Source organism: Erinaceus europaeus, chromosome 21, assembly GCF_950295315.1.
Source record: "Erinaceus europaeus chromosome 21, mEriEur2.1, whole genome shotgun sequence".
Taxonomy (NCBI): Eukaryota; Metazoa; Chordata; class Mammalia; order Eulipotyphla; family Erinaceidae; genus Erinaceus; species Erinaceus europaeus.
In genome coordinates this window covers 515,445-532,974 of record NC_080182.1, presented here as the reverse complement: position 1 = coordinate 532,974, position 17,530 = coordinate 515,445, and the positions used below count along the sequence as shown (strand labels likewise).

At 37.7% G+C, this 17,530-nt stretch overlaps 1 protein-coding gene across 2 annotated transcripts in view; it reads left to right on the top strand.

Moving 5' to 3' along the window:
- The window catches only part of DNAJC13 (DnaJ heat shock protein family (Hsp40) member C13), a 149,734-nt gene that overhangs the window by 88,468 nt on the left and 43,736 nt on the right, over window positions 1–17,530 (top strand). For both annotated transcript variants that reach the window (XM_060180241.1, XM_060180240.1), the window contains 10 exons: window positions 602–686; window positions 4,258–4,412; window positions 5,024–5,069; window positions 8,193–8,347; window positions 9,574–9,775; window positions 11,060–11,175; window positions 12,080–12,158; window positions 13,477–13,612; window positions 16,467–16,651; window positions 17,207–17,281. In XM_060180241.1, the coding sequence (XP_060036224.1) occupies window positions 602–686; window positions 4,258–4,412; window positions 5,024–5,069; window positions 8,193–8,347; window positions 9,574–9,775; window positions 11,060–11,175; window positions 12,080–12,158; window positions 13,477–13,612; window positions 16,467–16,651; window positions 17,207–17,281 (1,234 nt within the window). The remainder of the gene's footprint in view (window positions 1–601; window positions 687–4,257; window positions 4,413–5,023; window positions 5,070–8,192; window positions 8,348–9,573; window positions 9,776–11,059; window positions 11,176–12,079; window positions 12,159–13,476; window positions 13,613–16,466; window positions 16,652–17,206; window positions 17,282–17,530) is intronic.

Genomic DNA, 17,530 nt, shown 5'->3' with positions numbered 1-17,530 from the left:
CCTTCCTGTCATCATAGAAGGATGAGAAACTATAGCTATGTGGCAACAATTACATTGTAAAACACTGTTTTCCTAATAAGACATTTAAAAAGACATTTTGTGGTGACTATGAACTATCTCATAATATTTGATACTTGAGATTTTTGTGGTTCCATTTCTCTTTAAAAGTTTGACCCTAAAACCATGTTACTAGTATTCAAAAGTAACGTAGCATTGTGATTAAGGCTATACATGGAAAACACCAACTGTAGTTAAAGGTTCAAGCTTATATGACAAAGTTTTATTGCCCTTTGGGGAAACATCCACTGACAGTGTGTTGGACAACACCAAGTTTAATCAATTAAATAATAAATAAGAGTCTTTGGCTCTTCTAGGGTTCTGTTTTTCAAGGAAATCTTATGGAAGGAAATGAAGTCATAATAAGCAGCCAAATAGATTTAAACCAAAATACCTAATCATGTTCCCAGCTGTATGAGAGCTTAGTGTCTTCATTAACAAAAAAGTAAGGTAACATGCTTCATGCCTGGTAGAGTGTCCTATGCTCTGAACATGCAAATTCAGTAAATATATTGAATATTGAGTGTGACAATCTATTTTCTAGGGATCAAGACAATGCCATCATTCGACCTTTACCCAGAGTGAAGAGACTGCTGTCGGACAGTGCTTGCCTTCCCCATATTATTCAGGTGGGTTACTTATACGCTACCAATTTGGGAACAGTATTATAAGAATCTTTCCCCTTTATTTAATTTTATTATGAGCCTTAGTCTTTTTATTTATTCATTTATTTATTTTTTAGTTTCTTTATTGGGGGGGATTATGGTTTACAGTTGACAGTAAAATACAGTAGTCTGTCCATGTGTAACGTTTCCCAGTTTTCCACACGACAGCACAACCCCTGCGAGGCCCCCCTTTGCCATCGTGTTCCAGGACCTGACCCCTCCCCTCCTATTCTTTTTATTAGAGTCTGCTCAATTTTCAAAAAGCCTGAACCATGAATTACTCTTTTTTTCTCTTAATTTAGTGGATAATCTGAATTTACTGAGAAAGATTTTGTAGCAAGAAGTCTTAACTACAAGAAGCCTCCACATTTCAGAATTATTCTCCAAATAAATTCAATTAAAATAACACCATTTTAATAAATAAAATAACCCCACTGTAACTCAAAGGTGATATGCAGCTTTAGGGGGCAGTTTTATATTGAAACTACTGAGAAGCACACCAGCAGGACACAGATGTGGTGGGGTGGGTCAGAGTGTAAGAAATGAGTACACACAGGGCCTAACAGTGGTGCACACATTACCCTGTGCAGAGACCTGAGGTCAGTCTCCTGGCCCTCACCTGCAGGGGGTGGAGGACTTCACAAATGGTCAGCAGTGCTATAGATGTGTCTCTTTCTCTTTCCCTCTCTCTCTCCCTTCCCTCTTTATTTATCAGCAAAAAGAAAGAAAGAAGGGAGGGAGTACAACAATCCTGTTCTTTTTATCTCATACGCTTAAGTTACATATTTTCACTACTAGCAACTCACCCAAAGTGTTGAGTTGAGATTGCACAGGAAATTCTGAAGTGTCTTTTTATTAATCATTATTTTGCTCTTTTGGAATTAAACTACCTCAACTCTAGATTAACATTTGCCCCAAATAAGTCAGATCACAGAGATTTCAGGTCATTATCTTCCTCTTCTTGTTTCCTGATTACTGCATTGCCAAATCTCAGTGTGTTTTCATACTAATCACATGTGTTGTGACTTTTAAATTTCTGCCAGTAACTTCTTTCATTTATACCTATCAGTTATATACATTGTTCTGAAGAAAAAAGGATTTAATTTGTATGCTTCAGTACTCACATAATATGTAAAGTACCTGTCCTAGTCACTGATAATTAAAATAACTCAATACAACATTGATAATGACCTATCAATGCTCACTCCCCACAATTTATGTGCTTAAGCATACAAACATTTTAAAAATCATGTGCTTTTCTGCTTTGGGTATTATTTTCAGATGTTTAAATGAAGAAACACTACAATTATTTATTCTGGTAACCCACCACCAATACAACTTCATATTTGAGATGTTACAAGGAGAGGGATTTGGTTTTTATTCCAGATTCTTTTAGCAAGTAGGTTAATAACCATGCCTAGAAAATCCATCTCTTCTGGATATTTTTCTGAGATTGGTGAAATTGTATTCCAAAAAAAAAAAAAAAAAAAAAAGTAAATGCAAACATTCTAAAATTTCAGTGAAGAATGACTGGAAGTGTGTGTGTGTGTGTGTGTGTGTGTGTGTGTGTGTGTGTGTGTGTGTGTGTGTGTTGCTGTTGCAGAACTGAGTAATTTTTTCCCAGATGTAATGAGAGGTAGAGAGGGAAGGAATTGGACCACTACAGTAGTTTTCAGTTACTTCATCTACATTGCTTGTTACGGGTTTCTCTATGTCATATGACTCTGAAAGTGTTCTCCAGTTTTACCATTTGATACAGCTTCTCAGTTTTTATATTGATCTAAAATAGGCAAGCAGTACTAAATGAAGACACAGAAATTTAAATAATTTACTTAAAGAAATAGAGCTGTTTAGTTGTACTTCTTATTCTCGAACTTCTTATCTGAGCTAATGCTTAGACTTAATTCTTTATATTTAGCACGTAATCCAAAATTGGAAGTATTTATAGAAATTAAAGTGCCATTTTTATTTAAGATAAAACTTATTAAGATTCCTTATCATGAAATTGAAATTAAAAAATCCATTTGGGGGGCCAGATGGTAGCGTAGCGGACCTGGTTGAGTGCACATGTTGCAATGCTCAAGGACCCAGGTTTGAGTCCCTGGTCCCCACCTGCAGGGGGAAAGCTTTGCAAGTAGTGAAGCAGTGCTGCAGGTGTCTCTCTGTCTCCCCCTTCCTCTTGATTTCTGGCTATCTCTATCCAAAAATAAAGAAAATTTAAAAATTAAGAAAAGAAACTCAGTTGTTTTAAACTACTGCTGGTCTAGCTTCGTGGATGGGAAACAAGACGACCAGGGAGTGAGTGGGACACAGTTCAGTCTTTATTGATGAGGAATGCAGTGCAAGCTATCTCTAATCTCAGTCTTGTCCTACATATCTCCTGAGGCGGAAGTGTCAGGTCAGAAGAGGATATTCATAGGATAGGGGGTGAGGAGAAGGAAAAAGCACACGAACCAGTGAGGATTAAACCAGTGAAAACAATGATTATGTAAATAGACCACAGAGTCAAGCAATGCAACAGAAGGGGTCTTAGAAGCAGAATTTAGAAGCAAACCAACAAACTACTTCATGAGTAAGTTCAAATTCACAGTTGTCCCAGGTATCCCCTCACTATTTCTAGCTCAAATTTCTAGAAACTAAGAGTGCCAGGTGGTGGTGCACCTGCTTAAGTTCTCGCATTACACTGTGCAAGGACCCAGGTTCAAGCCTGTGGTCCCCATCTACAGGAGGAAAACTTCACGAGTGGCGAAGCAGGTATCTCTCTGCTTCTCTTCCTGTCTCCCCACTCCCCTTTCAATTTCTCTCCATTTCTATCGAGTGGTACACAAAAATAAATAAACAAAAAACATTTTTAGAGAGGACATCTATTTGGGATTTTCTGATAGTAGAATGATACAAAGACCTGCACAAGGATCCCAGTTGGAGCCCCGGCTCCCCACCTGCAGGGGGTTGCTTCACAAGCAGTGAAGCAGGTCTGCCGGTGTCTCTCTGTCCTATCCAAATGGAAAAAATGGCTGCCAGGAGCAGTGGATTCATAATGCTGGCACAGAGCCCCAGTGCCTGGAGGCAAATAAATGAATAGAAAGAAAGAAAACCTGATCATACTCACTCGCACTTTTACCTTCTACTTATACTTTGGGACGGTGTTTCACTTGTCCTGAGTTCTAGTTAACTGAGCCAAACAAATTAACCCAAAGCATGGCTGCTTTTCTGTAGTTTCACCACCCCCCCCCCTTTTTGTTAACAGAGATCATGTTAAAGTAATTTAAGGCATCTTAGACTCGTTATGAATAAGTTTGATTAATTCTTAATAGTGCACTATTTCTGTGTTAAATATTGTAAAATGAATTACGTTTCAAGTGTTTTGAGAGTGGTAGGTAAGCTTGCTGAATTCTATGTGAATTTTGATTTGGGACTCACTGTACAGTGTGTCTATGACTCCATTACATATGTGTGAAATACACAAGACTAAAAGGGCTGATGATTTTGGAAGTGTTAAACCCAGTAACAAAAAGAAATTTCTCCTTCCTTTTAGCTACTGCTGACTTTTGACCCTATCCTTGTTGAGAAGGTTGCTATTTTGTTATATGACATCATGCAAGATAACCCACAGTTACCTCGTCTTTATCTGAGTGGAGTATTTTTCTTTATCATGATGTATACAGGTTCCAATGTGCTCCCTGTTGCTCGGTAAGAACCTGAATGGTAATCTATTCAAAATTATTATTTGAACTGGGAAGATAGTGCAGGACTTTCAAGCATGAAGCCCCAGCTTCAACCCTGACCACATATGCCAGGAACTCAGCAGTACTCTGCTTTCTCATAAAAAATTTAAACAATGTAATTATTTGAAATAAATATGCAGAGATTTATTTATTTATTTATTTATTTTAGTAAACATTGCTGTTATTTTTACTTAAGTTGTTCATTGTAATTTATCTGTCTGAAAACTGAAATTTGGAAGAATGGGGCAGGGAAATTACTCAGAATAACACTGATCTACTGTCTAACATAACTTTATTTTCATCTGGTATTTTAAAATATGTTTTAATATAACTGTTAATATTATTCATGCAGTTTTATATTTTTGAGTAATTTTTTATATTACTTTAGAAAATTAGTAAGACCATGACTTACCTGCCTAGCCCGCTTGAGTTATTGCCTAATTAGAAATGAAGCAGTTTGGGAATGTGTATTTGCAAGTTGTTTTTTAACTTATATGTATAAAGAAAAGTAAAGTTACTGAATCTTAATCAGTCCCTATAAATGACAAGTAATCTGTCTTTTTTTTTTTCCCCTAGATTCTTGAAGTATACACATAGCAGACAGGCTTTCAAGTCAGAGGAGGTAAGCCAGATCAGTCCTGTGCAAGTGTAAGATAGTAGTGACTAGCATTCCTGACATTACAGTTTCTTGAATTGGAATGTTTTGTAAGCACTTGTAGGCATTATTTTATTCACTGATATGTTTTAAATGAAAAAAAATAGTTTCCCATTAGATTTAAAATCACAAATAAGAGTTATAACCTGGTAGCCCTGTGAATACTACTTGTTCTTCTTATGTAAAACTTACTTTGGTTCCAACAACGACATCAACAACAATAAGAACTACAACAATAAGGGCAACAAAAGGAAATAAATATAAAAAATTTCATAAACGCTCACTTTGATAAGTTTTATAAATACTGGGCTGTTGGGAAAATTATGAAGTATTTTTTTCTGTTTCTCCATGCAAAAATGGGTCATGGCTTTTCTGACAACCAAATAGTTCAATGTATACTTAAGTTTTATATAGTCAGATCTAAGATCCAACAAAATTTCAGGCTTCATTTTGCTTATATTGTAAGTTGGCAGAAGTGCCAAATTTTGTTTTTTGAAGCTATTGAGATCTCTTTTGGGGGGTAGAGAGCGGGGTGGGGGGGAGAGTGGTCATCACCAGGACTTTACCACTCTGAACCAGTTAGTTTTAGACAGAGACAAAGGTATAGAGGGAAAGAGGCCACAGCACCGATGCTCCTTCCAGGGTGGTGTAGGATGAGCTTGGCCTTGGGCACATGACAAAGCATTGTCCACTGAACTGTCTTGCCAGCCTGGATACTGGTTTTTTTTTTTTTGCTACTTACATTCTGAAACTATGTACCTATAATCTGTGAGTATTTATTGTCAAACATAATCAAAGGTTTGCTCTCAAAATCTGTTAAGCTCTTCATGCACCACTGGTTTTCTTACTCTCTTCAGAGCAGAGTATTCCAAAACCAGAGGACTGCTTAGGAAATTAACCAAGTAATGTTTTATCACTTTGATGGTATATACTCAACTGCATCAGTCCATGGATCCCTAAAAAGAACACTTTCTGCCTCAGTAATCTGTCACTCATAACAGCATAATTTCCATGGCTTTATACAAATAGAAAATGAGAAAAAAATTAAAGGTTTAAAATATTGCTTATAATGCCTACCACCTTCACCTAAGAAGGTTAAGCCTGCTGCAGGGCTGGAGAATTCCACCTTGGAGTGCATGCCAAGCCTCTTTCAAAATCTTGTAATTTTTACACACTGTATGCTGAAAAATCAAAAATTATTTTTTTTCCTTAAAGAAATAAAGGAAGACAAAGAAATGTAAAGGTCTTCCATGTTTATAGATTGGAAATAACCATTGCATCTTCAACCATTTTATCATACAGACTCAGCACAGTCCTTATCAAATTCCAATGACATTCTTTGTAGAAGCAGAACAGAAATCTCATAAAATTTATTTGGAACTATCAAAAAAATAAATCAAAGGGGTTAAATTAATTCATAGCCTAAAGTAACAAAAATGAATGAATACATCCCTCAATCTCATGATCCTCCTACCACCACCACAAGTCCTACTGAATAGAAGATAGTTGCAAATCACACATCTGACAGTATGTAAAATATATTACATAAAAATTATATAATTCAGCAACAAGAAAATAAACAACCTGATTGAAGAATGAGCCAGAGGATCTGAATAGTTTCTCAAAAAAAAAAAAAAAGACATACAGATGGTTAGCAGGCTCATCATCTTCTATTTTTAGGGAAATGCAAATTAAAAGAGCGGTGGAGTTCCACCTCACTACTGTGAAGGTGGTTTTGAATATTTTGCAGGCACCTGCCATTGGCAATGAGAAATTGTACGTGTCAACAACTGTACTGTAGGTTATCGTGTCCAAATGAAAACAAGTAGTTTTCTTTAAATTAAAAAGAAGTTAGTAGAGGAACCAGATGGCGGCACCTCTGGTTGAGGGCAGGCACATGTCACAATGCTTAGGGACCAGGGTTCAACCCCCAGTCCCCACCTGCAGGGGGAAAACTTTGTGAGCAATGAAGCAGGGCTACAGGCTCTGTTTATTTCCCTCTCTGCCTCCCCTTTCCCTCTTCATTTCTGGCTGTCTCTATGCAATTAAAAAAGATACTACAAAGATTAGATAGATAGATAGATAGATAGATAGATAGATAGATAGATAGATAAGATAGATAGGATTAGTAGAAATAACATACGATGGGTTGAGGGTAGGTAGCATAATGGTTGTGCAAAGAGACTCTCATGCCAGAGGCTCCATAGTCCTAGGTTCAGTCCACCAGACTGAAACCAGAGCTGAGCAGTGCTCTGGTAAACAACAAAAAATACTACTAATAATAAAATTTAAAAAAAAAAAAAAAGAAATACCATATGGTGCAGCTATCCCAGCAGCACTAATCTGAAGAAATAGATACCTCACCATGTCATCACAGCATCATTCACAGCAGCCAAGAGTTAGAAACAACTCAAGTGCCTGATAATTAAGAGCTCATTGAATCAAGTTGGGGTCTCTACATGCAGTGACATGCTTCAGCTGCTAGAAATAAGATAAATTCTGCCATTTTAAGCAACATAGATGGACCTAAGCAAATTAGTTGGATGGAGTAAGACAATCTGATTTCACTCACATAAAGAACAAAATATAAGACTACAATATTCTTAGACTATAAAGATAAGTAGATAAACATATGCATATATACCCATATGCCAGGGCATATAAGTTGAGTGGAAGGTATGATGAAGGGTGGAGACTAGACTTATGGTGGTGGACATAATGTAGTCTACACAAATGTTGATAATTCTGTATGCCTGCAACCCAAATAATGTTATAGCCCAAAGTTATTTCTATTTAAAAATTAAAATAGTTGTCAGAGATAGGATAGTGTTTGTGCAAAAGGTTCTTTGACCTGAGTTCTTTCCGGCCCCAGGTTCAGTTTGCTGTATCACCATGAACTAGATAGAGCTGAATAGTGCTCTGGTTAGAAAGTAGTAAAAATAAAATTAATTTCCAAAGAAGCAAAGTGATGTTTCAGTGGTTCTATTAACATTTTCTTACAATATTTTCTAATACTGATTAGGAAAAGTAGGTTTCTTTGTATTTCAAAGACATTTTAGTGTTTTCTTGCTTTTTTATTTTGCTTTAAAGACAAAAGGACAAGACATTTTCCAGAGAAGTATACTTGGGCACATTTTACCAGAAGCAATGGTTTGTTACTTAGAAAATTACGAGCCTGAAAAATTTTCTGAGATTTTTCTTGGAGAATTTGACACTCCAGAAGCAATCTGGAGCAGTGAAATGAGGTAAGTAACCAGTTGATTATATATTTTTTGTTTTATTTATTTATTCCTTTTTGTTGCCCTTGTTTTATTACTATTATTGTTGTAGTTGTTATTGATGATGTTGTCATTGTTAGATAGGACAGAGAGAAATGGAGAGAGGAGGGGAAGACAGGGAGAGAAAGATAGACACCTGCAGACCTGCTTTACCTCCTGTGAAGCCCCCCCCCCACCCACCCCCAAGTATGTGGAGAGCTGGGGCCTCGAATTGGGACCCTTATCCTTGCGTTTCACACCACGTGTGCTTAAACTGCTGTGATACCGCCCAGCTCCCAGTTGATTGTATTTTATGTTTAATATGTTGGCACCTTTCTGATTGGCTCTACATCTTTTAAAAGAGCTGTTTCCTCAGCTGGGTAGTACATCTGAGTTTTTTCAGTCTGATTCACTCTTTCTTGCCTCTCTCCCACCTACAGTGCCACCTGCTGGTTGTCATCTAGATTCTTGTAGGTTGCTTAGCTACCAATGTGAATGTACCCTACAAAAGTCATATATTTTGTGTGTTGAAATATGAGTGTGAATTAGTTTACAGCAGTTTTTCTATGACAGAAAATCCCCCCAGGACTAGTTAATGTAAGTCCCTCGTCATAAGGCGTAGTTTTCTGCATTCCAGTGAGGTGAAGTCTCTCCTTAGCTGAGGATCAGATCCTCGGTTGTGGTGAGTAGATCACATATGATGTGATTTCCTTCTTCAGGCTAATAGCAAATTTGACTTTTCTGACTGCACCCTCATGCATGCAGACTGCCACTTGGCCTGCCTCTGACTGGTTTTTCAGTTGGAAGGATTAGGTATATGAACCGTTTTCTGTGATCTTCTTCATAAGTAGGTGTTAAAAATAAGTTTATGTCCATTGAATATTTATGGTAACTTTAGAATATCCCTAGTAGTATTCTTTAAAAAAAAAAAAAGATTTTATTTATTTATTAATGAGAAATATAGGGAGAGAAAGAGAAAGAACCAGACATCACATGTGCTGCCAGAGATTGAACTCAGGACCTCATGCTTGGAGGTCCAGTGCTGTATCCACTGCGCTGCCTCCCGGACCACCCAAGTAGTATTTTAATGAACTCATTTCATGCCAGTAATTGAGGTGCCCAAAGGAAGATTCACATGGCTATATTGCATGACTAGCTTTCCTTTAAGCTTCAGTAGTCCCTTCAATAGTGCCTGAAGTTTTCTGTAATTGTAGGCGCCTCATGATAGAGAAGATTGCTGCCCATCTTGCTGATTTCACACCTCGCCTTCAGAGTAACACAAGAGCACTTTATCAGTACTGTCCAATCCCAGTAATCAGCTATCCACAACTAGAAAATGAATTATTTTGTAGTATTTATTACCTCAAACAACTTTGTGATACACTCCGGTTTCCAGATTGGCCAATTAAAGACCCGGTAAGTCAGCAGATTAATTTATTGTTTTCTTATTCCATAAAAGTAGCTCCTAATCATTTCTAAGCATTCCTTCTGTGCTAAGAAGGGTAATGGTTTCTTCATTTCTTTCTTTTTAGTAAAGTTTGTTTGCTTATACATTTATTTATTTATTTTGGATAGAGACAGAAATTGAGAGGAAAGAGGGCAGAGAGGGAGAGAGAAAGACACCTGGAGCACTGCTTCACCACTTGGGAAGCTTCCTCCCTGACGGTGGCACTGGGGCCTTGAGGCCGGGTCCATACACTAGCAATGTGTGCACTCATCCAGGTGTGCAAGATAACAATTCGAGTATTCCCTACTAGCTCTGCGTAACTCTGACTGTAGTTTAATATATATATCATCACCTGCGAGCTACCTACCCTTACCCCCTCAATTGCCATTTTTACCACAAATCACTCCCTCTTCGGGGTATCAATGCAGAATGAAGGTGGGTAGATTGCTGCCAGATATTTAGCCAGCTCTAGGTTTCAATCAAAGACCATCACTTGTTGAAAAATACACAAGTCTCTCAAAGTATCAGTGTGTTTGTGTGGTACTCAAATTACCTAGGTGGCTCACATCTGCTACAGTCTGTAAAGCACCCACATCCTTAGCACAGAGACATGGATAAATACCCTTTCTTTTTAAGCGCTCAGACTTTTCTTGTGTTTGCTATTCCTTATATTTGTTTCAATGCCAGATGATCAATGATCAAATTCGATCATCTTGAGGCACCACCATATTCTGCTTACATTATGACTGTAGAATATCACTAATGAGTCTTTCATACTTTGTGAATGTCTTAGACACACACAAAAAATAGCATAGTATAAATACAACTTGAAAGGATAGAAATGGGAAACTGGGAGACATACGTCACCTGCTCGAACAGCTCGGCTGTGAACCCCGGTACCGCATGAAGATCTTTGGTGTGGCGCTCAGGGAAGCTGCAGGAATGGCGGGTGGTGCTTTGGTGTCTCTCCCTATTTTTCTCTGTCTGATTTTTAAATTAGAGTCTGGGGGCAGGGAAATGGAGTGTGGTGCTCACTCCCCCCAAAATAGACAATATAGTCCTGTAACAAATACCTTGTTACCTAGCAATTCAACAGTGCTAAGAAGGTGATATGGGTGATTTATAGTCAGAAAGCTATTAACTTAAAGAATAGCAGAGAAACTCACGGTATATACAAATGTTATGAGAATGCTGTAAGTTAGGAATCAGTTTCTGAAACACTTTAATAGACATATTTGTCTTCTGTCTTCAAGGTTAAGCTTCTAAAAGATACCCTTGACGCCTGGAAAAAGGAAGTAGAAAAGAAGCCACCTATGATGTCAATAGATGAAGCTTATGAAGTACTTCATCTCCCTCAAGGACAGGGGCCGTGAGTCTTTCTCACATATTCTAGTGGTCAATGTCTGTCTCACCTTAAAATATAAATATCTCGGGGAAATAGCACAGCCGTTTCATAGTGGGCTTCCATGCCTCGGCCTGCAGGGTCACAGGTTCAGTCCACAATACCACCGTAATTCAGAGCTGAGCAGTGAGTACTCTGGTGTCTCTCTTTCTCTGTCACATTAAAATAAACTCTGTAGATCTTAACAGTATATTAATATCAAAAACCTAAATTATTAAACCTGCCATTATACCTATGGGATTAGCCAGATGGAACTATGTCCTTGTGGTTTTTTGCTCACTATGATTTTATCAGCATAACTGCCATCTTCTGTTCCAGTAGTAGTTTACATGGTGTATGCAGAGCACCTGACCCACATCACCTGAAATGTGGAACTCACTGGCATACTCACCTTCCCTTTCTCTTGCCGTTTGTGTCATGCATTAAGGAAGCAGTTGGGTACACTGCCTAAAATACTATGTAAAAGACACATAGCAGAGAATGCAGCTGAAATGTTACAGTAAAATGGTAGAGGAAAGGGGGTGTTAAGACTTATAAAGTATAGATTGAGTTTTTACATCTTTGGCCAAACTGGAGGTTTAAAATCTTAATAGTTTGAAGGGACATTTGACAAATTAGTTAAGAAATTACCTTAGTTGTTCAAACCCCAAATATGATTTTTGTTATTTGAAGGGGATGATAACCTTATATAGGGAACTTTTTGGATTTACCTTTCACTTATAATCTTTAAAAAATATATATATAATCTTATCTTTATACCTGTATTAAATATGCTGCTTAACATGTGATTATATAATACTAAAATTAATGATTATGTAAATGCTTTTCTTATATCTAAACTATTCTCCAAAAAAATTTTTCTATCTATCAGGCATGATGAGAGCAAGATTAGGAAAGCTTATTTCAGACTTGCACAAAAGTACCACCCTGATAAGAATCCAGAAGGGCGGGTATGTACTGCCTTTGGAATTAATTTTTCATAGTTGCCTTCCTTGTGCTCTGTTGCTGTTTTAAGTGGAGAAAGAAATAATCTTTGCCCTTTGTGCCACTGTTTGCCTCATGGTATGTGTGTGGTCTGTGTTTAGCTTATAGTGTGTATTCCCACGCTTTCTGCACAGATGGTCTTTACTAAGTTTATAGAGGGGCTGCCACGACTTAATAATCTGGGGATTTTATTCTCCTTACTTGTGTCTAATAAGTAACTCATGTGGGTGGTCACATCAATAATTGAAAGTTAGGTGTGTCGAAAGATAGTTCATAAGCCTTGCCATCCAGACGCCTTTGGCATTTATTTTCTGATGCTGCTGTTTGGTTTGTTTTCTAATGATAACAAGTTTTGCACGATTCTCACTGAAACAGAGATTTTGGTCTAGACTTAAAATCATCTGTTGCCAGCATTCCATGATCTTGCCTCTTCTGGCTTCTTACAGAATTACCAATGAAGTTTCATAAAAGATAAAATTGGGCAAGAACTGTTAAGTCTAAGATTGACAGGCCAATGCTGGAAATTTTCACTGATTTTCAATGTCACTGTCTTTTTGGAGACAGACATTATTCCTGAATGAGAATAGTTGGCATTAAAAATGATGTCAATTCATGTATTTTAATCATGGGTACAACCATGTCTTTGGTCGGCGTTAGACAACATAGGCAAGTAATGTGGCATTATCTGAGAAGTGAGTATAATAATGCTGTAAGCCTCATGCTGGTGAAATGGCTCACTCAGACAGTGTGCCGCTTTGTCATCTGCATGACCCAGGTTCTAGCTCAGCCCCACCACACTGAAAGAAGCTTCGGTGCTGTAGTCACTCCTCTGCCTCTCTGTCACTATGTAAAAAGAAAGAAAACAGTAATGGTGCAGGCTTCATATTGTTTCTTGTGAGAGTTGAATGAGATAACATACATGGAACACTTATCATATGCCTGCCACAGTACTCGCTTAGCAGCAGTTCTTAACGTTTTTGAATAACAACTCAGAAACTCTAATATTTATCATTTTAAATATGATCTATATAGTATAAACCAGTATAAAGGATACTTTAGTAAATGGTATTGAGGTCAGTTAAAAGCTGTTTGGGGAGAAAACCAGTTTCGCCTTAAATGTATACCAGGTATATTACAGCTGGAATGAATTCCTTAATGTAAGAAAGAAAATGAAATAGCTAAAAAAAAAAAAAATTAGTTGTTGGTAAGATTCAAACCATTTGTGTTCTGCTTAAATTGTGATTTGAGTTGTACCAATAAAATTTTATGTTTGGTTATATACAGGATATGTTTGAAAAAGTGAATAAAGCATATGAATTTTTGTGTACAAAATCCTCAAAAGTAGTGGATGGACCAGATCCAGAAAATATAATTTTAATTCTGAAAACACAGAGCATTCTCTTCAATCGTCATAAGGAAGGTAAAGCTTTTGTTGCTCTCAATTTTTTATTTCTTCCTCCAACTAATTACCTTTCTCTACATAATGTTTTAATAGATTTTTAAGTTCTTATTACAAAAGCTTCATCCCACTGTATTTTAGATACAATAAAAAATAATTTTCAAGACCTATGTACTCTTTTATGCTTTCACTTCATAACTGGTTTTCAGCATTTTTACATTACTTACAAGATTGTCCTTTCCCTCTGTAGAGGACATTCTCATTCTCATTCTGTGGAGGCTCTCAGTTTGTGTGTGTAGCTCACTGGGATAGTGTGCTCCTTGTCAGGTGCTACGCAGGTCTGAACCCCGCCCCCACCACTCTGAAGGAAGCTTGGTGCTGTGGTCTCTTCCTGTCTCCTCTTCTCTCTGCCTCTGTCTAAAAAGGAACAACTTTGCCATGAAACACCTCACTTTTATCATTTTTCTCTCTTTTTTTCTATTGATCATTGTATACATTTCTGTCACATTAAGATTGGAGACAAGTCTGGTTTAGAAATAACTCTTAAGGGAGTCAGGCGGTAGTGCAGCGGGTTAAGTGCACATGGCCCAATGCGCAAGGACCGGCGTAAGGATCCCGGTTTGAGCCTCCGGTTTGAACCCTTGGCTCCCCACCTGCAGGGGAGCCGCTTCACAAGTGGTGAAGCAGGTCTGCAGGTGTCTGTCTTTCTCTCCCCCTCTCTGTCTTCCCCTCCTCTCTCCATTTCTCTCTGTCCTATCCAACAACAACAACAATAATTACAACAATAAAAAAAAACAGCTAAGGCAACAAAAGGGAATAAATAAAATAAATATTTTTTAAAAAAAGGGGAAAAAATAATAACTCTTAAGAACAGGCTTTTTTAACTTTAATTTTCACAGTAAAAATCATATTGCTTCAGCCTCTGAAGAGTATGTTAATGCAAAATTAAATGGATTAAGGGAGATCATTGACTATCCTCTAGAAGTAACCTTGATGCGGGTTACAAGAGGAATTATAGGGAGTCAGGCAGTAGCGCAGCGGGTTAAGTCCACATGGTGCAAAGTGCAAGGACTGGCATGAGGATCCCAGTTCAAGCCCCCAGCTCCCCACCTGCAGGGGAGTCACTCACTTCACAAGCGGTGAAGCAGGTCTGCAGGTGTCTGTCCCCCTCTGTCTTCCCCTACTCTCTCTATTTCTCTCTGTCCGATCTTAATGACGACCTCAACAATAATAACTACAACAACAATTAAAGCAACAAGGGCAACAAAAAGGAAATAAATAAATATTTTAAAATCTTTAAAAAAAAAAAAAAAGCAGAATTATAGTGCCATATACATTTAATGTTCCTGCCTGTTATTCCTCTTTAGTAAGTATTTTTAAAATGAAAAACTGGATGGAAAGAATAGAATGGTACACCTATTCATTTCATTTCATCTTTTACTTTTAAAATTTTTTATTATCATTTATTGGATAGAGACAGTCAGAAATTGAGAGGGAAGGGGGTGATAAGGGAGAGAGACAGAGAGACACCTGCTACACTGCTTCAACATTTGCAAAGGTTTCCCTTGCAGGTGGAGAGACGGGGGGGCTCAAACCTAGGTCCTTTTGCATTGTCACGTACACCCTGCGAGGTGTACCAACTCCCTGCCCCCTATCTGTCCCTTTTTTGGAGGGTGGACAGTGGGTCATTATGGGTCTTTGCCTCTCTGGATTGACTTCTTCAGATAATGAGACAAAAACAGAGAAATAAAGACTAAATCACAGGACTAAAATTTCCTCCAGTATGGGAGCAGAACTAGAACCTGGCTTGTGCACATGGCAAAGCAAAACACAGTGTCCAGTTATGCTACTTTAAAAAACATCAACTTTCACATCAGCTTTTAAATTTCTTTTATCAAACCTGGAATTAGATACAATTAATTATTTCTATTTTGTATTTCTAGCAACAAATTATATCCCTTATTTTCAAATATTCATGGTAACTAGTAAAATACTGTCAGAAAAATTGTGACATATTTTTGCTTAGAAAAATATATCATGACTTTCATAGCAACCCAATAGAAAAATTACTTATTGTCCATAGAGCAAATAAAAGTTTTAAAGTCTCATTTAGATAATATTTCATAATCTTTTTGTTTTTGCCTCCAGGGTTGTCGCTGGGGCTCAGTGCCTGCACTATAAATCCACTGCTCCTGGAGGCCATTTTTCCCATTTTTGTTGCCCTTATTGTTTTGATTGTTGTTGTAATTGGATAGGACAGAGAGAAATTGAGGAGGGGATATCAGAAGAAGCCAGAGACTCCTGCAGACCTGCTTCACCACTTGTGAAGCAGCCCCCCTGCAGGTGGGGGAGCCAGGGGTTTGAACCGGGATCCTTAGACCGGTCCTTGCGCTTCTCGTCATGTGAGCTTAACCTGTTGCACCACCGCCTGGTCTCCGCATTATCTTTTCTTTATGGAGAAGTATGTGGGTATTATGAGTATTAATATAATCTCTGGTATATTGCCTTAATTGATCAGGTGAAAAATGACATGGATCACGTGTATAACATACAGAAAATAATTACTAGAGACCAAAATACTTATTAAATTAATCAATACTCCTCAGGAAATTAAGCTACCCGAATGTGCTCCTTTCCTAGTAGAAATATTTTAGAGAAATAAACCAAACAAGTTTGCTAGAATAGGAAGGATCCAATGGTTTTGTACTTGACTTCTTTCTCACAAACTGGAACTAGGAAGCTTAAGCTATTGAATATTTTATCAATCCTAAAGGCACCATAATTGAGCTCAGTGTGGAAATCGCCTTACAACCATGACATGATCACTTTTTAGTTTGTTCATTCTCTTCCCTACACTAACCTTTTCTTATCTCAGATTTGCAGCCTTACAAATATGCAGGCTACCCCATGCTAATTAGGACTATTACGATGGAAACTTCAGATGACCTCCTTTTTTCAAAAGCATCACCACTGTTGCCTGCTGCTGCGGAGCTGGCTTTTCACACTGTCAATTGCTCAGCTCTCAATGCTGAAGAGCTCAGAAGGGAAAATGGAATAGAGGTAATATGGAATTACTTGGGTGCTTACCTTCAAGCTAGTTTAGATACCTTGTGTAAGAAAAGACGATATTCATTACATTTGAAAAAGAGCACACACTTCACAGGAGCTGCCCGGAAAGAAACCAGAGCACTACTCTGGCAAATACAGTGCCAGAGATCAAACCAAAAAGCTCAGCCATACAAGCACTGTGCTCAACTAGTTGAGTTGTTTTCTAGGTGAGATTGTATGACTTTTAGCAATATATGAGTCACCAAATATAAATACAGTTAAAGTCTATTCTTTAATTATTCTAGTAGGTAACGTAACATTCTTCATATTCTAGTACCAAAACTAAACGTGGAATTAAGGCTTTATTTCATCTTGAGTTGGAGAGTAGGAGATTTATATACTGGTAAACTTAATACTGCTTACAAAGTAGCTAGTTAGGAGTGTCGTGTTTCACAAATACCAATTGAACAGATCTTATTTACCAACTTATTAGTAGCTGTTCCTGCCAGAAAAAGCTCTGACTTTAAATCAGAATGGAGGGTTAATAGTTGACTTCTGTGTCCGCAGGTATTGCAAGAGGCATTTAGTCGCTGTGTGGCTGTCTTGAATCGTTCAAGTAAACCCAGTGACATGTCAGTACAGGTGAGGCTTATACATGGTTCCAAGAAAATTACACTAGTCCAATAATTCATAGAGTAACAGCTGTAAGAGTTACTTGGAGGACTCATTAAAACATGGATGGTGACTGGACTCCACCTCCATTTGTTCAGCCCCCACAACTTCCTCCCATAGAGTTTCTGAATAAATAGGTCTGAGATGAGGGCCTGAGAATATGCTTTTCTAAAAAATTCCCAACTGATAATGATGCTACTGATCTGTGTGATGAACGAT